This window comes from Chiloscyllium punctatum, chromosome 24 (assembly GCF_047496795.1).
Source record: "Chiloscyllium punctatum isolate Juve2018m chromosome 24, sChiPun1.3, whole genome shotgun sequence".
NCBI lineage: Eukaryota > Metazoa > Chordata > Chondrichthyes > Orectolobiformes > Hemiscylliidae > Chiloscyllium > Chiloscyllium punctatum.
Window position 1 is genome coordinate 39525088 of NC_092762.1, and position 22852 is coordinate 39547939.

General features: G+C 41.5%; 1 protein-coding gene and 1 long non-coding RNA gene across 2 annotated transcripts in view; one reads left to right on the plus strand and one right to left on the minus strand.

Moving 5' to 3' along the window:
* LOC140494469 (uncharacterized) overlaps positions 1–22852 on the plus strand; it is a 106103-nt gene that overhangs the window by 68631 nt on the left and 14620 nt on the right. The window lies entirely within an intron of this gene.
* Positions 1–22852, minus strand: part of slc35e1 (solute carrier family 35 member E1) — a 56846-nt gene that overhangs the window by 9234 nt on the left and 24760 nt on the right. The window contains exons 2-4 of the mRNA XM_072593671.1: positions 7492–7562; positions 5539–5676; positions 1439–1564 (exon numbers count right to left, since the gene is read on the minus strand). Of these exons, the coding sequence (XP_072449772.1) occupies positions 1439–1564; positions 5539–5676; positions 7492–7562 (335 nt within the window). The remainder of the gene's footprint in view (positions 1–1438; positions 1565–5538; positions 5677–7491; positions 7563–22852) is intronic.

A 22852-nucleotide genomic window follows, 5' to 3' on the forward strand; every position in this document is an offset into this window, starting at 1 on the left:
TCTAGTCAAGCTGTTCCAGCACAGTTGCAATACTTGCATCTACCTAGCAATGCAGAAAATTTTCTTAGTAGATCCTGTCGATAAGCAGCATGCCAAACCCGACATAATCAATTGTGACCCTGTCGGACAACTCTCAATTATCAGCAAAGTAATGGAAGGGGTTGCTGACAGTGGTATCAAGCAGCACGTGCTTATCAACAACCCGCTCACCAATTCTCAGTTTAGGTTCTGCCAGGCCCATTCAGCTCCTGACCTCATTACAGTCTCAGTCCAAACCTGGGAAAGAGAGAACCAAATTTGAGGGGAAGTGATGGCGATTGCTCTTGACATCAATGCAGTATTTGACCAAGTGTAGTGGCATCAAGGGACTCTATCAAAACTGTATTCAGTGCAAATCAGCAGGAAAATTCTTCATTGGTTGGAATCATATCTAACAATCGAAAGTGGTTATAGTTGTTGGAAGCCAAGACGTCACAGGAGTTCATCGGGGTAATATCCCTGGACCAAACATTTTCAGTTGTTTCAATGATCACATCTGTACGTAACCATTTAGGAAACACATTGCAACAACTCACCAAGATTCGTTAACATCTTCTAAACCTGCAATCTAGAAGAACAAAGGCAGCAGGTGTGTAGAAATACCAAGTCACATACCACCCTGACTTGTAACTAGAATCACCATTCATTAAGTGTTGCTGGATCAAAATACTGGAACTCTCTTCCTAACACCACTGGGGGTAGTCCACCTACAGCATATGGACCACAGTGATCAAAAAGACAGCTCACCAGCACCTTCTCAAGGAAAATTAGGAGTGAGCAATAAATGCTGGCATTACCAATACCACCCACATCGCATGAATGAATGAGTACGAACTGAAAAGTTGTACGAAATAGAAAGGTTAAACAGACTTTTGAAACAGAGAATTGAGAGATGGCCTGATAGAGGTTTTCAAGACTACAGGTGGTTTGATGGGATAGGAGGAGAGATGAGGCTACCACTTGTGATCAAGGGTCATAAATAAAGGATAGTCACAAATAATCTACAAGAGAATTTTAAAAAAATCATTTTTACTGGCTAAGCAATGCAGAGGCTTGGATTAACTAACCACGCATGTAGGAAATTTAAGTTTAATCAGATAAATATGTAATAAAGTGTTATTATGGGCAATGGTAATCATGAAAAAAAAACTAAATTGTTGTTTTAAAAAAAACTCATCGTGTTCACTAACATCCTTTAAGGAAGGAAATCTGCCATCCTTACCCGGCCTGGCCTATATGTGACTCCAAACCCATAGCAAACTGGTTGACTCTTAATTGCCCTCTGAAATGGCCTAACAAGCCACTCAGTTTAAGGACTGGCAATAAATGCTGGCTTTGCCAGTGACACCCACATCCTGTGAATGAATAAAAAAAAGAATCAATATTGACGTTCACTCACTACTGAGCTGTTTACAAAAAATGCAGAGACATCAACAAGGACCCAAGTTGGAACCATAAAAACGACAGCGTAACATCCAAGGATATAGAGGAGTCGAAGGTGATGCATCCGTGTATCCCTCAGCACCTACAGACAGAGCAAAAACACAAAGACATGAGCAGCTTCTATAAAGCAGTGTTTAATTCTGATTAGATCAGAGGTCAATACATACATGTCTTGGTATGTTATGTATTGAAGCAATTTAGCACTCATCTAACATCGACAAAAAATATTCAGTAGGTCTGGTAGCACCTCCCCATAGTACTTCCAGTTTTTATTTCTGATTTCTAGCATCCACAGCACATTGTTCTTGTACCAGTTGTATTTTACTAGTTTATCCAAGGGCTTTTAATCAAACACTGAATCACCAGCGATAATAGTTTTATGCTTAGCAAGATACCACAAGTGTCTTGTGGAGGATTGTTGGTTTAATTGACACAGGTGAAATATAGTAAATGATGTTCCCAAAAGGCTTCCACTGGCATCTGTAATTCTATTTATGGTGCTGCTGACCATCACGATTTGGATGAGAAGGTGGGAAGCATAATTAGAAAGTTTGCAAATGATGCCAACATTAGTGGTATAGTGGACAGTAAAGAGTACAATGGGATCTTGATCAATTGGGCCAATGGGCTAAAGAATGTACAAAATAAGAAGCATAGGTAGAGTTAATGAGTTATCTTTTCCCTAGTTTGGGGGATTTCAAGACTGGGCACATTTTTAAGGGGAGAGGACAGAGATTTAAAAAAGACATGAAAGGCAATTTATTTTTACACAGAAGGTGGTTCACACGGGGAATGAACTGCCTGAAGAAATGGTGGATGTGGGTACAGTTACAACATTTAGAAGACATTTGGATAGCGACATTTTAATTGCAGCGAGAGCAGAGAGAACGAGGACCGGGGGCTGCCGGGAAGGTAAGCAAACCGTTTAAAAAGCTGATATATTCGGGCAGCCTCCTCCTCTAACCGAAAAAAAAGGGCTCTGTGGTGTGTTGATAAGGTAAGGACTTTGGTAAATTAAGGTAAATTGGTTTAAAAAAAAGTCTTTTTCCTTTTTCATAATTTTAATCTCAATTTAAGATTAAAAATAGCACGAGATCTCAGATATGTGTTATGCGCCTCTTGCTCAACGTGGGAACTCAGGGACACAGCTGGTGTCCCTGGCTTCTTCACGTGCAAGAATTGCTTCCAGTTGCAGCTCTTCTCAGATCGCATGATGGCTGTGGAGCTGCGGATGGACACACTTTGGACTGTACCTGATGCTGAGGGGGTCATGGATAGCACATTTAGTGAATTGGATTAGGATTGCTGAGGGAGAAAGGGAACGGGTGACCAAAAGTCAGAGAAGAAGCAGGAAGGCAGTGCAGGCATCCCCTGCAGTCATCTCACTCCAAAACAGGTATACAGTTTTGGATACTGTTGGGGGAAATGGCTCACTAGGGGAAGGCAGCAGTAGCCAGGTTCATGGCACTGTGGCTGGCTCTGCTGTACAGACGAGCTGGAAAAAGTGGAAGGGCTATAGTCAGAGGGGATTCAATTGTAATGGGAGTAGACAGGCGGTTTTGTGATCGAAAACAAGAATCTCAAATGGTATGTTGCCTCCTAGGTGCACAGGTTAGGGATGGCTTGGATCGACTAAAGAAAATTCTCAAGGGGGAGAGTGAATAGCCAGTTATCGTGGTGCATGTAGGCATCAAAGATATAAATAAAAAGCGAGATGAGGTCCGACACGAAGAATTTAGGGAGTTAGGATCAAAGTTAAAAAGACCTCAGAGGTAGTAATCTCAGGATTGCTACCAGTGAGTCAGAGAAGGAATGATAGAATATTCAGGGTGAATGCGCAGCCCAAGAGATATGGGACTGGTTCTGGGGGAGGTGGGACTATTACAAATTAGATAATCTAAACCTGGGCCAGACTGGAACCAATGTTCGTGGGGATGCTTTTGCTAACACTTTTGGGGAGGGTTTCAACTAATGTGGCGGGGGATGGGAACCAAATGAGGACATTAGTGGACAGGAAGGAGGTAGTAATTAAAGCTTATAAGGAAGCTAGATAATGAAGTCAGCGTGACTAATGGGAAAAGTAGGCAGGAGGCAGTAGATGAACACAGAGGGACTGGTAGTCTGAAATGCATTTGTTTTAATGCAATAAGTATAATAGGTAAGGCAGATGAACTTAGGGCTTGGATTAGTCCCTGGGAGTATGATGTTATTGCTATTACTGAGATTTGGTTGAAGGAAGGGCATGATTGGCAACTAAGTGTCCCAGGATATCGATGTCTCAGGTGGGATAGAGAGGGAGGTAAAAGGGGTGGAGGAGTTGCATTACTAGTCAGAGAGGATATCACAGCTGTGCTGAAGGAGGGCACTACGGAAGACTTGAGCAGTGAGGCAATATGGGCAGAGCTCAGAAATAGGAAGGATGCAGTAACAACAGCGAACGTGAGATTGAGGTACAAATATGTAGAGAGATCATAGAAAGATGTAGGAGCAACAGGGTGGTGGTGATAGGAGATTTTAATTTTCCCAACATTGACTGGGATTCACTTGGTGTTAGAGGATTGGATGGAGCAGAATTTGTAAGGAGCATCCAGGAGGGTTTTCTAGAGCAGTATGTTAATAGCCCAACTCGTGAAGGGGCCATTTGGAAGAAAATGGGCTTATCAGCGATAGGCAACATTGTTTTGTGCAGAGAAGGTCATGTCTTACAAACCTAATAGAATTATTTGAAGAGGTGACAAAGTTAATTGGTGAGGGAAGGGATGTAGATGTCATCTACATGGACTTTAGTAAGGCTCCCCATGGTAGGCTGATGAAGGTGGTGGAGTTGCATGGGGTCCAGGGTATTCTAGTTCACTGCATAGAGAACTGGCTGGGCAACAGGTGACAGTGGAAGGGACCTTCTAAAAATGGAGAGCTGTGGCCATTGGTGTCCCACAGGGATCCGTGCTGGGACCACTGTTGTTTGTGATATACATAAATGATTTAGAGGAAGGTGTAGGTTGCCTCATGAGCAAGTTTGCAGATGACACTAAGATTGGTGGAGTAGCAAATAGTGAAGATAACTGTCAGAGAATACAGCAGAATATAGATAGCTTGGAGAGTAAGGCAGAGAAATGGCAGGTGGAGTTCAACCCGGACAAATGCGAGGTGATGCATTTTGGAAGATCCAATTCCAGAGTGAACTATACAGTAATTGGAAACGTCCTGGGGAAACATCCAGAGAGATCTGGATGTTCAGGTCCATTGTACCCTGAAGGTGGCGATACAGGTCGATAGTGGTCAAGAAGGTATGCAGAATGGTTTCTTTCATCGGACGGGATCTCGAGTACAAGAGTTGGCAGGTCATGTTACAATTGTACAAGACTTTGGTTCAGCCACATTTGGAATATTGCATACAGTTCTGGTTGTCACATTACCAAAAGGATGTGGATGCTTTGGAGAGGGTGCAGATGCGGTTCACCAGGATGTTGCCTGGTATGGCCACATTTGGAGTACTGCACACAGTTCTGGTCACCCAGCTATTGAAAGGACTATTAAATTGGAAAGGGTGCAGGAAAGATTTACAAGGATGTTTCAACGACTGGAGGTTTGAATTATCAGGAAAGACTGGATAAGCTGGGACTTCTTTTCTTGGAGCATAGGAGGTAACTTTGCAGAGGTTTATATAATCATGAGGGGCATAGATAAAGTGAATAACAAAGGTCCTTTCCCCAGGGTAGGGGGAATTCAAAACGAGGGGGCAAATGGGTAAAAGGCAAAGATATGAAAGGAAGCTAAGAGAAAACTTTTTCTACACAGAGGGTGGTGTATATATGGACTAAACTGCCAGAAGTGGTGGTACAGGTCAGTACAGATACAACATTTAAAAAGACATTTGGGCAAGTACATGAATAGGAAAGGTTTAAAAGAATGTGGACAAAGCACATGTTTGGGATTAATTTAGTTAGGGGAATCTGGTCAGCATGGGCCTGTTTCTGTATTGTATGACTCTATAGTCAGATCATAATTGTCCAACAATTAAAAAGCTAAGATCAAACTCCAGAGCGAACTCTTTACCTTCTTCGAGAAGATGTTCTGAAGGGAGAAGCACAGAGTGGCAGCAAGTGCACTAATCAGTCCCCAAACATCAAAGGAAAGTTCAGTCACTGTAGCCAAGAAGACTCCAGATATTATGGGAATCAATGATATGTAGACCTGCCGAGAAAGAAATTCACTGGTTAAGACATGATCGAAAGCTCCAAATGGATACTGTACACATAATCCTAATGAAGGCTAGTGCTTATTCATCCAGAAATTGATCTCCATCGAGATTTGGAGCAACTGTTTTTTGTGATGACATTTGACACAAAAGCAATGATGCGAGAAGAATTTATTATTTCCTAAAAATATCTGTGGACTTTGTCACTAGATTGAACAACATTTGAAAAGAGTTTGCATCAATTGTGAAGTGACTAATTGTAATTTTCTCAAAGAAGAAATAATACTGGTCCACATGACTTGGGTGTTCTTGTCCTGGAAGCAGTACCAATAAGGAGCAAATCAGGAGAGCTGCAGCTGTAGAAGAGGTGTGAACACAGCAGGCATAGGAAGTATGTTACACACACAGTAAAACAGAACAGAAAGCCAAAGACAAGGCTAGGGAGAGATTATGGATTTAGTTTTGTCAGATAACCAGAATATTCAATAGGGATTAATAAAGAGGTCAAATGAAGGCATCTTTGGGGAATCAGAGTAATTAAGACTGTCACGATCCCACTTAAGGTTCTGCAAGAGTATGCCATTCGGGCGGCAACTGTCCCTGTGGACCTCAAACAGAAACTGCTAGTGATCACGACTCAAAGGTCAGGAGACTCGTGAGTGATCCTTTGTTCCAGAGGCTGAATTAGAGAACTTTGGAACTGCATATGGCGTCACATCTGTGGACAGTGATGCAATTAAGACTCATTTTTCATATGGAGCATTTAAAGTGAAATTTTCCAACTGAAATTGAAGTGAAAACATTTGAAGAAATTAATCTGCTAATTTTAAAATCAACATGAGCATAAGTTATAAAAATGTGTCCCAATTCTGGGAGCCGTTTAGCAGCTTTTTTTAAAATTAATTCTAGGAAGATTATAATACTTAAGGAGTCAAAGAATCTTAGAAAACACACTTACAATTTTCTGTTCTACAACAAAATCCAAAGCACTGTTCCTTATTTTGCATGCTACCTCTTTTCATAAACAAACATTCTTCATTAAGAGGCATTTGGATGGGTATATGAATAGGAAGGGTTTGGAGGGATATGGGCCGGGTGCTGGCAGGTGGGACTAGATTGGGTTGGGATATCTGGTCGGCATGGACGGGTTGGACCGAAGGGTCTGTTTCCATGCTGTACATCTCTATGACTCTATGTGGACCCCAGTCCCTAAATGACCCAAGTTAAACTGATTATCAAAATGACTTTGTCATGATTGTTTATTGCGAATGAGATGATGTATTTCTTCACCACCTTTCATTTATTTAAGCAGTGACCATTTCTCACAGGTACTCATAGCAAAGTCAAAGTCTGGGATTTGAAAAATATTTATTTGTGAAGGCTTTGGGCATCTCTACATTGCCAACAAAAGATAGAACCACTGGCTTTTCTCTTGGGCTCCTCCTCCAAAGATATTCTGGGACATTTTAAGGATATTCCTTTAACATACAAGAGTTAGTCAGTCATACTGGTAGAAAGCTCAATTTCTCTGAGCAGCACAGATCTTTGAAAACAAGGAAACACCTTGCGTGCAAATTCCTACACCACTATTATAAAAAGAATATTTTTAAAAAATCACATTGCCCTCATCTAGGTTAAGAACTTTTATTTAGCATGCATTTTACAATTAAAAGCAAGGGAGCAGATTTATTCATCCCAACTCAGAACCATTAGTTTTCCTTGGATGATAATGGAAGTGAGTTGGAAAAATAAATTGCTATAATGTAGATTACAAACCCTCCTTAGTTCCTCAGGATCTCAGACCCACTTACCTTCAGAGTTTGCTTTTCTTTCATGATGAGACGGGACAGAAGAACCACCCAAATGGGCATAGTGGCCTTGACTAAGGAGAGAAACAAAGTGAGGGGAGGGAGTTAGAATCAACTCAATTCCACCTTGCCAATCACCTGACTTTTAGAGGTTTTTATTAGGACAATTTTTGCCATCATCACCGTGCAATAGTTCTTCAAAATATCTATCCTGTGTGCATCTCATGCTAGTCTTTCAAGTCGGCCCCTCAAATACATATCAGAGTCAACCACACATTTCACAATGACTGAACTGTCCTGGCTTTTCTTGCAGGGAGAAATTGCATATCCGAATGAAGCAAAAAGATAATGAGAGACTGAAATAACAAGAAACACATATTCCAATATGCAACACGTGAAATTACTGTGACAGGGACTGAGAGTAAAGGCTGATTTACAGCTCAGTGATGTAACCCCTCACCCTGAGTCAGGAGGTTCAAGACTCATATGGCACTCTGAAAACTTCACAAAATTCAAACAGATTATGGCTGATGGAATGCAGTGCCTGACAGATCCAAAGTAACAATTTCACCACACTCTGTAGATAGGTTTGTGCTACGACCAAACTTCCTCCATTGAAGTTGTTGCTCAATTTACTAGCCAGCTGGGAGAAGGGAGATGGAATAAGCTCTCACATTGCATTGCTTAAGAACTTGATAGTGAAGTGAATATGGGTAATCTTAATCTTGTTCCTCAAATAGGCAATGCTGGAGACAAAGGAGTTCAGGCAGCACCTGCCTTGTGTTTTGACAGCAGAGTTTACCTGACATGGATTTATTAAGGGAAGGTTGGGACTGAGCAACTTGACTTAACTTTTTTGAGGAAGTACCAAAGTGGGTTGATGAGAGCACTGTATTGGAAGCAGTCTACATGGATTGTCACAACTGTAAGGCTTTTGTTCAAGGTCCCCATGTGACACACTGGACATAAAAATAAATGCCCATGTGATTCAATGGAAAGTGAAAAGCTGGATCCAAATTTGACTCTCTGGCAGTTGGTGTGTTGGAGAGAGTGGAAGGATGTTTCTAGCAGGACTCAGATCCAGGTCTCCTGTGTTGTTTGTGTTATACATCAAGGGAAGATCTGTTCCCGTTAGTAGAGTTCAACAACCGTGCAGGAGACTTAAAAGAACTGCAGAAAGATTATAGGGAAATTGAATAAATATTTTTCATGCAGAGAATGGTGGGGGTGGGTGGGGAGAGGCAGGAACTCGAAACCTGAACAGGTACTTACCTTAGACATAACCAAATTTATAAGGAAAACACTCAAAACATAGTAACCCGCAATGTTATGAACTAAAAGCTGGAAAATGGAAATAGGTTGGATAGCGTTTTATGATCAATACAGCCACAAGAGGCCAAACGGTCTCCTGTTTGTAGAGTTCTAGGATTCTGTACTGATTACACTCACCATTTTCTTTTTGCTTCAGATTTCCAGCAACTACAGCATTTTAATTTTTAATCCTGGTCTTATTCAGCACAGGTCCAAAGGAGCCCAAAATCTCGAATGGAGAAATCATCTTATCCCATATGAATCATCACGCACTTCACAAATGAGTGTCCACACCTCAGCTTTGCAATGTAGATTGTACAAGGTTTTGAAATAAATGCAGCAAATAGCAAGTCAGAAGTTGGAACAAAGCTCTCTTTATGATCAGATCATTCTTGAAATACCATGCACATGATATTCTGACTGGGCATCTCCTGAACACACTTTAAGGTGAATAAATAGATAATGAAGTGTATTATTCAATAACTTGTCATTCACATTGGCTCTGCATAAACCACAAGTGATGAGAATAACAGATCCTCAATAAAACACAACAAAACACTAAACAGGGCAATTTACTGATCAATCTCAAATCTTTTATGTAATAGATATTAGTAGATATACAAATACAGTGAAAATGAAAAGTGATAAAAATGAGAAAAAAAATTCATAAATTGAAGAGTTGCTTGGAATTACTTACAGACATCAGAGAATATTCTAATTTCTTGGCAGTTATTAGGTTCTTGATTTGCTTAATTTAATAGAAAGCTAAACACCTTCAAGGAGGGACAAGATCTTTAAACCATCTGCTTAAAACGTTCACGGTGGAAACATGGGAAATATAATTGAGTATTAGACTCAAAATCATTGCTGTAGCAGATACACTAGTATCTCTCACTGGCACAGCAATTAAGTCTACAGAGCATCAACTATTCCCCTATGTCTCAAGGCTTTCACTCTGGGGCTAGTGAAAGCAGGGGAACTTTCTAACCACCTTAAATTTCTTCACAGTAAACACATAGGAGAAATATTCTCTCTCTAGTTATTCTTTTTTCTTTAAAGAACCTCTTGGGATTCACCCTAATATTCTCAGCCAAGGCCATCTCATATTAGAATGTATGAAGGTGGATAAATCTCCTGGTCCTGACCAGATATACCCAAGAACACTGCAAAAGACTAGAGAAGAAATTGCGGGGCCCTGGTTGATATTTTTCCATCATCGTTAACTTCGGGTGAGGTCCTGGAAGACGAGAGGGTAGTGAATGTTGCGCCCTTATTCAAGAATGGCTACAAAGAAAAACCTGGGAACGATAGACTAGTAAGCCTAACACTTAGACTTTGGGTAAGTTACTTGAGAAGATTCTAAGATATGCATGCATTTGAAAAGACAGGGTTTGATTAGGAATAGTCAGCATCGCTTTGTGCATGGAGATCATGCCTCACAAATTTGTTAGAGTGCTTTGACGAAGTGACAAGGAGGTTTGGCATGGGCAGAGTAGTAAACTTGGTCTATATGGATTTCAGTAAGGCTTTTGATAAAGTTCCACATGGTAGGCTGCTTTGGAAAGTTGGATCACATGGAATCCAGGAGGAGCTGGCAAATTGGGTACACAGTTGGCTCGATGGTAGGATGCAGACGGCAATGGTAGAAGGATGCTTGTCGGACTGGAGGCCTGTGACTAGTGGTGTGCCTCAGGGGTCAGTTCTGGGCCCACTGCTGCTTGTTAACTATACCAAATGATTTGGATGAGAATGTACAAAGCAGGATTTGATTAGATTAGATTAGATTACCTACAGTGTGGAAACAGGCTCTTCGGCCCAACAAGTCCACACCGACCTGCCGAAGCGCAACCCACCCAGACCCATTCCCCTACACCCAACACTACGGGTAATTTAGCATGGCCAATTCACCTAACCTGCACATTTTTGGACTGTGGGAGGAAACTAGAGAGTAAGTTTGTAGTAAGTTTACAGATGACACTAAAATAGGTGATATCCTGGATAGTGAGGAAGGTTATCAGAAATTGCAGCAGGACCTTGATCAGCTAGGGAAGAGGGCCAAGAAATAGCAAATGGAGTTTAATATAGATAGGTGTGAGGTCTTGCATTTTGGAGCTTCATGGTGAATGGTAGGGCTTTAAGAAATGCAATGGAACAGAGGGGCCTTGGAGTTCAGGTGCATGGTTCTCTGAAAGTGGAGTCATAGGTAGCCAGGGCAGTAAAGGTGAATTTTGGCTCTCTGGCCTTCATCAGTCACAGCATTGAATATAGATGTTGGGAAGTTATGTTGCAGTTGGACAGGACATTGGTGAGGCCACACTTGGAGTATTGCGTTCCGTTTTGGTCACCTTGCTTTAAGAAGGATGTTATTAAACTGGAAAGAAAACAGAAGAAATTTACAAGAATGTTGTCAGGAATCAACGGTCTGAGTTATAGAGAGAGGTTGGACACATTAGGATGTTTTTCTTAAGTGCGTAGAAGACTGAGGTGAATGCACTTAGTCTTTTTCCCAGGGTTGGGGAATCAAGGACGAGAGGTCATCAGTTTAAGATTAAGGGGGAAAGAATAAAAGAAAGTCTGAGGGGCAACCTTTTTTTTTTTACACAGAGGGTGGTATACATATGGAATGAGATGCCAGCAGAAGTGGTTGAGGCAGGTACATTAACATTTAAAAGGCATTTGGACAAATATATGGATAGGAAGGATTTAAAAGGACTTGCGCAAAGTGCAGGGAAATGGGGTTAGCATGGATGGATATTTGGGTCAGCATGGACCAGTTTGGGCCGAAGGGCCTGTCTCCATACTGTAGAACTCTGACTCTAATTCCAAGGCTTCAGCAAAAGCACTTCAACTTAGAAGCTAATAAGGGAAGATTCCTTCTTTCAAATGGTTAAGCAATCATTAAATATGTAAATGCTGGTTTTGTCAGTGATAAAAGAATAAAAAGGAAAGATTCCTGCACTGGTATGGATGGGCAGATATAGTCTGATGAAGGAGCTGGAGGGTGGGGGCCCTGAACTCCCCTGTACTTGCATCATTCTAGTTCCAAACCTTCTGAACATCAGTGAAGACCAAACAGCCAATACAAACTTAAGTGGAGAGATTGAGGATTGAAAGCAAGACACTTTTAAAAAAAAATTTGGAGCCTTGAGACATTTTGGAATGCACAAATAGAGTTCATAATTAAAATGACTAAGACTATGGGCTTAATAGGTTGGATGCAAAGAAGGTGTTTCCCCTTGTTGAAGAGTCTATATAGTAGAGTTTAAGAATAAGAGGTCTCTCACTTGGGATGGGGACAAGGAGGAATTTCTAAGTGGCACTAGCATATAATGTGCATCAGAGAGGAATTTTCTCCTCCAGTACGCAATGGAAGAAGAGTCATTGAAGATATTCATGACTTAGTTTGGCATTGCTTCTTGCCGTCTCTGACAGCCTTATGAAAGTCATACCTGAATTTCCTGTATAGGTCAGGGTTGCACTAAGGTAGGCAGAGTTGTGGATAGTGCCGAAGGATGTTGTGGGTTACAAAGGGACATAGATAAGATGCAGAGCTGGGCTGTGAAGTGGCAAATGGAGTTTAATGCAGAAAAGTGTGAGGTGATTCACTTCAGAAGTAGTAACAGGAATGCAGAGTACTGGGAATATTTTTAGATTAGATTAGATTACTTACAGTGTGGAAACAGGCCCTTCGGCCCAACAAGTCCACACCGCGCCCGCCGAAGCGTAACCCACCCATACCCCTACATCTACATCTACCCCTGACCTAACACTACGGGCAATTTAGCATGGCCAATTCACCTGACCTGCACATCTTTGGACTGTGGGAGGAAACCGGAGCACCCGGAGGAAACCCACGCAGACACGGGGAGAACGTGCAAACTCCACACAGTCAGTCGCCTGAGGCGGGAATTGAACCCGGATCTCCGGCGCTGCGAGGCAGCAGTGCTAACCACTGTGCCACCGTGCCGCCCACATGGTAAAACTCTTGGCAGTGTAGATGAACAGGGAGATCTCGGTGTCCAGGTGCGTAAACCCCTGAAAGTTGCCACCCAGGTTGATAAGGTTGTTAAGAAGGCATATGGTGTGTTGGTGTTAATTGGTAGGGGAATTGAGTTTTGGAGCCACAAGGTCATGCTTCAGCTCTACAACACTAGTAAGGCTGCACCTGGAGTATTGCATACTGTTCTAGCCACCACATTATAGGAAGGATTAGATTAGATTAGAGTAGATTACTTACAGTGTGGAAACAGGCCCTTTGGCCCAACAAGTCCACACTGACCCGCCGAAGCGCAATCCACCCATACCCCTACATCTACCCCTTACCCAACACTACGGGCAATTTAGCATGGCCAGTTCACCTGACCTGCACATCTTTGGACTGTGGGAGGAAACCGGAGCACCCGGAGGAAACCCATGCAGACACGGGGAGAACGTGCAAACTCCACACAGTCAGTCGCCTGAGGCGGGAATTGAACCCGGGTCTGAGGCGCTGTGAGGCAGCAGTGCTAACCATTGTGCCACCGTGCCGCCCAAGAAATATAGAGATGTTGATGTTTCCTAAAGCATTGGTTTTGAGGACAATTACAGCAAAAGTGATGGAAAAGTGAGTTTTTTTTAAAAAAAAGCAAGACACAGATTATCCAAAGAAATAAATTAGATTAAGGCTCAAATTTTATATCACAAATATTCAAAGGATTAATGAATAGTTTGGAAGTACAACCCAAGTCATCAGTTTACAATCCACAAATCAAGGAGCATTAGAATACTGGCACCAAACTCTGAAGATCATGATTACAACATTTTCGACAATATGCTCTAATAGTTGGCATAAACAAATCTGCTTGACACTGCTTGCCATGAGGGATGCAACTAAGGAGTTGATTTATTAAATCCTATTGGTCCCAATCTGTTAAGCATTTCCTGTTGTCTATAAACTATCACAGAACATGCTCAGCAAGCAAACAAGTGACAGCTATGTGGTAAAACTAAAAGCTATTGACTTTTTCGGACAGCAGCTGAATATTTCCAGTAAAGGGCTAGTACAAATACAGGCTGTAACATTAGCTGCATACAGCCAGTTCTGCTACAACACGTGTTTCTTCATCACGAATTGCCTTTAATGCAATTGAAGAATTTAGAACCTCATTTACAGAATGCAAACATTCCTGACCTGTGCTGGCTATAACACGATTGTGACCTCACGAGCTTCAATGATGCGGCTATTGTGCAATTTCCTTAAAACTTGAGATCACACGGAATGCGACTACCGCTTTATATTAGTACCAACTGAACAAGTCCTTTATGTGAATTGGGGACATTGTTTCTAAAGTGCAAACTTTTAAAACGTGTTGGCTGGAATGCAATAACATCACCAACACTTTAAGCACTGTTTCTAAAGTGTGATTTTTCAGGGTTGCACAAGACAGGGTTGCACAAGAAGACAACCATCGCATTATAGAAGAACTATCTGTACTATGTCCCTGGTGTCTATTCACCTCACAGCTCCAAATGGGAAAAAAAGAAAAGAAAGACAACTTGACATTACCTCCTACTAAGATTAGGCTCACAAATCATGATTTAGAATAGTCCCTTAAAAATGTGTTGCTAGAAAAGCGCAGGTCAGGCAGCATCAAAGGAACAGGAGAATTGATATTTCGGGCATAAGCCCTTCTCGTCCCTGGCCTGTTTCAGATTGGAAATTACCACACCACTTGAATTCACTGAAATATGCAAGTGAGCAATCTTTCAAAGGTTGTGGACATTTTGTTACCTCCTCTTTCCTTCATTCTTTTTGGGTAATCTCCTTTACTGCACCTGCTGGAATGGCTGCATTCAAATTAAAGAGACTATCTGCTCTCCAGATGATTGAATTTTCACAAAGCAGGTCAAATCTGTTAGTAGAGGTAATATAATAAATGTGAATGGCTCAGTAAACAACAAAATCAATTCAGACTGTTTTCACTGTTCATCTTTTAAAATAACAATTTTTTCATCACTATCTTCTTCTGATTTTCACACTTTCTCTCAGAGGTCTTTTCTCCATCTCTAGCGTTTTCTCACTCCACTTTCTATGTTTTGCCGACTTCTATGCTTCCAGCTCTATACCTTTCACAGCACCGCCTGATCCCAGCTCAAATATAAACTGACAACTACACCTGTAAAATATTTTTCTTATACAAATAGAAAAAATGAGAATCCAAAGAGTTTTTACATTAAGGACAAAAGGGTAACTTGGGAGAGAATAGGGCCCCTCAAAGATCAGCAAGGTGGCCTTTGTGTAGAGCCGCAGAGAATGGGGGAAGATACTAAATGAGTATTTTGCATCAGTATTTACTGTGGAAAAGGATATGGAAGATATGGACTGTAGGGAAATAGATGGTGACATCTTGCAAAATGTGCAGATTACAGGAGAGGAAGCGCTGGATGCCTTAGAATGGGTAAAGATGAATAAATCCCCAGGACCTCATCAGGTGCACCCTAGAACTCTGTGGGAAGGTAGAGAAGAGATTGCTGGGCCTCTTACTGAGATATTTGTATAATCGATAGTCACAAGTGAGGTACCGGAAGACTGGAAGTTGGCTAATGTAGTGCCACTGTTTAAGAAGGGTGGTAAGGACAAGTCAGGGAACTACAGACCAATGAGCCTGATGCCAGTGGTGGGCAAGTTGTTGGAGGGAATTCTTAGGGACAAGATGTACATGTTTAAAAAGGCAAGGACTAATTAGGGATAGTCAACATGGTTTTAGAACATAGAACATAGAACAGTATAGCACAGAACAGGCCCTTCAGCTCATGATATTGTACTGACCATTGATCCTCATGTATGCACCATCAAATTTCTGTGACCATATGCATGTCCAGTAGTCTCTTAAATGTCCCCCTTGCTTAAATGACCTTGCTTCCACAACTGCTGCTGGCAACGCATTCCATGCTCTCTCAACTCTCTGTGTAAAGAACCTGCCTCTGACATCCCCTCTATACTTTCCTCCAACCAGCTTAAAACTATGACCCCTTGTATTAGTCATTTCTGCCCTGGGAAATAGTCTCTGGCTATCGACTCTATCTATGCCTCTCATTATCTTGTATACCTCAATTAGGTCCTATCTCCTCGTCCTTTTCTCCAATGAAAACAGTCCGAGCTCAGTCAACCTCTCTTCATAAGATAAGCCCTCCAGTCCAGGCCGCATCCTGGTAAACCTCCTCTGAACCCGCATCCACATTTTTCCTATAACAGGGCAAGCAGAACTGGACGCAGTATTCCAAGTGCAGTCTAACCAAAGTTCTATAGAGCTGCAACAAGATCTCACGACTCTTAAACTCAATCCCCCTGTTAATGAAAGCCAAAACACCATATGCTTTCTTAACAACCCTGTCCACTTGGGTGAAAATGTGTTGCTGGAAAAGTGCAGCAGGTCAGGCAGCATCCAAGGAACAGGAGAATCGACTTTTCGGGCATAAGCCCTTCTTTAGGCCACTTGGTTGGCTATTTTAAGGGATCTATGTACTTGCACACCAAGATCCCTCTGTTCCTCCATGCTGCCAAGAATCCTATCCTTAATCCTGTACTCAGCTTTCAAATTTGACCTTCCAAAATGAATCACCTCGCATTTATCCAGGTTGAACTCCATCTGCCACCTCTCAGCCCATCTCTGCATCCTGTCAATATCCTGCTGCAGCCTACAACAGCCCTCTATACTGTCAACGACACCTCCAACCTTTGTGTCGTCTGCAAACTTGCTGACCCATACTTAATCCCTTCATCCAAGTCATTAATAAAAATTACAAACAGTAGAGGCTTAAGGACAGAGCCCTGTGGAACACCACTCGCCACAGACTTGCAGGCAGAATATTTTCCTTCTACTACCGCTCGATGTCTTCTGTTGGCCAGCCAATTCTGTATCCAGACAGCTAAGTTTCCCTGTATCCCATTCCTCCTGACCTTCTGAATGAGCCTACCATGGGGAACCTTATCAAATACCTTGCTGAAGTCCATGTACACCACACCCACAGCTTGACCCTCATCAACTTTTCTAGTCACATCCTCAAAGAACTCGATAAAGTTTGTGAGGCATGACCTGCCCCTCACAAAGCCGTGTTGACTGCATTTAATCAAGCCATGCTCTTCCAGATGGTCATAAATCCTATCCCTCAGAATCCTTTCTAACACCTTGCAGACAACAGACGTGAGACTTTTGTGCATGGGAGGTGCTGCATTTTGGGAAAGCAAATCTTAGCAGGACTTATACACTTACTGGTAAGGTCCTAGGGAGTGTTGCTGAACAAAGAGACCTTGGAGTGCAGGTTCATAGCTCCTTGAAAGTGGAGTCGCAGGTAGATAGGATAGTGAAGAAGGCATTTGGTATGCTTTCCTTTATTGGTCAGAGTATCGAGTACAGGAATTGGGAGGTCATGTTGAGGCTGTACAGGACATTGGTTTGGCCACTGTTGGAATATTGTGTGCAATTCTGGTCTCCTTCCTATCGGAAAGATGTTGTGAAACTTGAAAGGGTTCAGAAAAGAGTTACAAGGATGTTGCAGGGTTGGAGGATTTGAGCTATAGGGAGATGCTGAACAGGTTGGGACTACTTTCCCTGGTGCATCGGAGGCGGAGGGTAAACCTTATAGAGGTTTACAAAATTATGAGGTGCATGGATAGGGTAAATAGGCAAAGCCTTTTCCTTAGGGTCGAGGAGTCCAAAACTAGAGGGCATAGGTTTAGGGTGAGAGGGGAAAGATATAAAAGAGACCTAACAGGCAACTTTTTCACACAGAGGGTGGTACATGTATGGAATGAGCTGCCAGAGGAAGGGGTGGAGACTGGTACAATTGCAACATTTAAGAAGCATTTGGATGGGTATATGAATAGGAAGGGTTTGGAGGGATATGGGCCGGGTGCTGTCAGGTGGGACTAGATTGGGTTGGGATATCTGGTCAGCATGGAAGGGTTGGACAGAAAGGTCCGTTTCCATGCTGTACATCTCTATGACTCTATAACTGGAGAAGGTTTGGGAAAAATTCAGTATTTCTTCTGAGCACTTGGAAAGAGCCTGGGCATTTAAATTTGAAAACAGTTGCTGTATTAATATCCACCATAAGACAGACAGGGTGCCAATTTAATGATACATCCAAAAGACAGCAGCTCCACATCCAATGCTGCACTGCGGTGACAACCTCAATTTGTGTACCCAAGTTCCAATGGTAGAGACTTAATCGGGAACCTTGACACTAAAAGGCAGGAATTCTACCAGAGGATTCCAGTCTTTGAACAAGCTAATGGGAGTGATAACTTTCATCTTAAAAAAGGACTTAATTAACATTGTTATTATTAAGGTGGTTGTGGCACTGTGGTAATATTCCTGAATTAGTAATCCATAGGCCCAGGCCTATTCATGTTCTGGGGACATGAATTCAATATAAATCAGGAATTAAATGAGAGTACAATGGTGACCACATAACCACTGTTGATCATAAAAACTAATTAGATTCACTAATGTCCTTTCGAGGACAAAAACATCTGTCTTCCACTAGAAATGGCCTAGCAGTCAAGTCATAGGCAATTAGGGATAGGCAACAAATTCTGGCCTTGTCAACCCCAAGTATGAACAAACAGAAAAGTCAGAATGTCAAACTGTTTTGTAGAAACAGGACAGTCAAGAGTCATAGAGCTATACAGCATGGAAACAGCCTTTGATCCAACTTGTCCGAGCTAACCAGATATCCTAAATTAATCTAGTCTCATATGCCAGCACTTGGCACATACCCCTCTAAATCCTTCCTATTGATATACCCATCCACATGCCTTTTAAATGTTGTAATCACAGCAGCCTCCACCATTTCCTCTAGCAGCTCATTCCATATACACACCACCCTCTACGTGAAAAGGATGTTCCTTAGGTCCCTTCCCCTTCCCCCCCCCCCACCCACCCCCCCCACCCCCCCACCCACCCCCCCCCCCCACCCACCCCCCCCACCCCCCCACCCCACCCCCCCCCCCCCCACAGGTCAGGTGAATTGGCCATGCTAAATTGCCCGTAGTGTTAGGTCAGGGGTAGATGTAGATGTAGGGGTATGGGTGGGTTACGCTTCGGCGGGCGCGGTGTGGACTTGTTGGGCCGAAGGGCCTGTTTCCACACTGTAAGTAATCTAATCTAATCTAAAAATATTCCCAGTACTCTGCATTCCTGTTACTACTTCTGAAGTGAATCACCTCACACTTTTCTGCATTAAACTCCATTTGCCACTTCACAGCCCAGCTCTGCATCTTATCTATGTCCCTTTGTAACCCACAACATCCTTCGGCACTATCCACAACTCTGCCTACCTTAGTGCAACCCTGACCTATACAGGAAATTCAGGAATGGCTAGTCATCCCTGTTGTCCATGTGCCCTAACTAGAATACCTTGTCGAACGCCTTCCTGAAGGCCATATAGCTTACATCCACCACTCTGCCCTCATCAATCCCCTTTGTTACTTCTTCAAAAATCCAATTTAGTGACACCATTTCCAACACACAAAATTGAAGGAAACTTTACTTTAGGTGGGTGTCATTGGAGAATGCCAATAGAAAAACTGCAACATGATTAGCTAAGTGATAGGGCAAAACAATAGTAGAGTTTCACACAGTGCATTAAAGAAAAGGTTATCATTTCAATGTTGGAGAGCTGAAACTCAGCCAAAGGAACTTTAGATCCTGTTTGTTACCAAAAATGGGAGCACATTGGAAGCAACTTAATAATGTGTGTAAATAATTACTTAAAGGGTAGAAGACAGAGCAGGGAAAGCGGATACATATTCAAATTGAGAGAATGTGCCCAGAAATGGCTCAAAGGAATCGGCCAAGACTGTTCACAATGTTCAGAAAAATTTAGATGAAGCAACGAAGAACCACACATCAAATGTGCTGATATTCCTTACACATCTAAGATTAGCTAAGATTGCAGATCAATTATCTCCAATTTCTTGTGCTCTAAATTTTGCTCCCTTAGATTCTAGCCATGCAGACAAATGCACTGTAGTAAGTAATGCAGTTGGAAGCAAAAGTTACAGTGACATTGATTAGCTAAGTGATAGGGCAAAACAATAGTAGAGTTTCATACAGGAAGTGAGATGTTATCCACTTTGGATAAAGATAGACATGTCAGAATATTTTGTTATTTAAAAAAAAATCAAGTTATATAATGGTGAGCAAAGACATTTTGACAGGAATTGAAGGGCCATTTCTGCCAACCAGAGAGTGGAGGGTGTCTGCATCTCCATGCTCCTATTTAAAAAGAGCTTGCATATGCATTTTAGACACCGATGCTTATAGGCCAATAATCAAGAGCTGGAAAATGGGTTAGCCTGGATGGCATTTTCCCACTGATAAAAATAATGGGAGGAAAAGACTCTGTCATATAAACATATCAACAATGTTATGAAGTCTTTGTTCATGTACTAAGTTTCCAGAAGTTAATGTAAAGTGTTACCAATTCAGGCAGGGACTCTTAACATTCAAAAGGAAATCTAAATTTCTTGTTTTAACCAATATTGTTATGGCACAGGTTTTCATTTTTATTTTAAAAAAAAGACGCACTTCACTATGTGTAGAATACTTGAAAAAACATATACCATTAACTTAATATAGCTCATAACAATATGCTTAGTCAAGGAGTTGTACAGGTCTACTGCACTGATAAAGGCCTTTTGGCCTACTTTGTCTATGTCAGCCAAAAGCAATTACCTATCTATTTTAATTTAGTTTCCAGCACTTGGCCCATAGCTTTGAATGCCTTTGCATCTCAAGTGCACATCGAAATCGATCTTCAATGTTGAGGGTGTTGGCCTACCACCCTTACAGGCAGTGAGGTTGAGATTCTCATCATCCTCTGGATAAAAATGTTTTTCTTCACATCTCCTCCCCTTTGTCATTGATTTCTCAATCAAGGGGGGAAACGTTTCTTTCAATCTATGCCCCTCAGAATTCTATGCATCTCAATCATGTCCCCACCTCAATCTCCTCGGTTTCTAGGAAAACAATCCCAGTCTGTCCAATCTTTCTTCGTAACTGAAACTCTCCAACCCAGGCAACATCCTGGTAAATCTCCTCTGCATCCTTTCAATGCAATCATAGTCCTCCTATAATGTGAATTCCAGAACAGCACACAATACTTTATTGTTGACTAATAAACCTTTCATACAGTTCCAGAATCACCACCCTGTTCTTCAAATCTATGGCTAATAAAGGCAAGTATCCCACATGCCTTCTCACCCACTTTCTCTACCTATCCCATTACCTTAAGGGACTGGTGAACATGCACACCAATGTCCCTCTAATGTTTGGTGCTGCCCAGGGTCCTATTGTTTATCATGTACTGTATTCGTTTGCCCTTCCCTCACACTTATCCATTTATGCACTTTAGTTTACTTCCCACTTATTCAAAAATTCTTATAACAAGTATTAATTTTAAAATGCTGTAAGATCACTGCCATAGACCTCTAAATAATTTATGTCAACTCCTGCCTTTCTCAGAGGTACAACTTTCATTAGCTCTCACTTGACTGTGGATGCCAGAGACTCTTATTCTGGATATTTTCCAACACTTCTGCAATTTTTAATAAAGACCCACTGTAGATTCTCCTACAATCTTCAAACTATGAAATCTATGAAGAAGCTCATGTTTTATTCTGTTTAAAATTTTATTTTAACAAACTTCTTTCAGTGAGATGCAAATCACACAAGGTCCAAACTACAAACTTCTCTCAGGACACCCCCAGATTAATTGAAGCCACAAGGAGTTCATAAGCTCCAACTATCACTATGACAATGAGGCCTACTTTGAGTCTCCCTGAACTGACCTTCAAGGTAATTAAGAGGAGTCACTGGACACAAAATGCTAACTCTGATTTCTCTCCACAGATGTTGCCAGACCTGCTGAGCTTTTCCAGCAATTTCTGTTTTTGTTTCTGATTTCCAGCATCCACAGTTCTTTTGGTTGTTATTCAAAATAATTATCCCCCATATTCTATTTCTCCATCTAAGTTAGCCAAGCTGCTATTTTAAAGCTTTAGTTCTTCTATTCTGACTCTTTTAAAGAAACATTCAAATTTTCTGATCTGACTTTTTTAGGTGTTTAGGCAAACAAACACCAGCATTTTAATTACAATATGTTCACCACAATAATCTTCCCAGTACTGTGTCAAGAAAATAATAAAATGAATCATAGTAGTCACAATGATAGAGATCATAGATAGATATAAATACTGAAACAAATGTTTGTTCTGGTCACCCAAGTAGAAGAGAGAGAGGTCCTTTCCATCACTACGTATCTGCATTAAGAATTTCAAATGTTATTTCATTTGCCAATAAAAGAATTATTAATTTGCCAATTAGGAATTTAATAATTGTAAAATATTGCAGCGTTTGTGTATTTGTTTGCTTTCTGATAACTAAGGAATACAGAACCAAACTACAGCTTTTGCACCGATTTTAGTGGAAATACCTGCTTTGTAGTTGTATTCTTAAAGAGTGCAACTTTAATGTTAAGTCGGGACTTGAAATTTTTCTAGAACAGACTATAGGGCAATGAGCAAAGGTAGGCCCATCTAGCCCATCAATCTGCTCCACCATTCAATATAATCATGGCTGATCTGATCATCTTCAACTCTACGTTTCTGCCTTTTCTCAGAACCTATTGATTCCCTTATTGATTACAATAGAAATACAAACTAATAAATTTTGAGATTATACAATATCAAATGGGATTGTAACAAATTATTTAACCATTTCTCCTGGCGGATACAAGTCTCTAAGATTATGATTCTTGTGCAGTTTAAAGGCATACGGCAGTTTTGGAGGGAAATAGTGAGTGCATCCTTACTGTTTCCAATGTTTCCACATGCACAACGGTTCTATAAGTGTTAAGTACAAAGTCAAGCTCTCAACCCTCTCCAAAACTTGTTCAAGTGCCAACGCTTGCTATTTCCCTTCTTTCTCATCACGTGCAGACTGAGAAACCGAGTGAGTTACTTATACAGCCAATTGGCTACGATGTTAACAAAGATGACGTGGGTCAT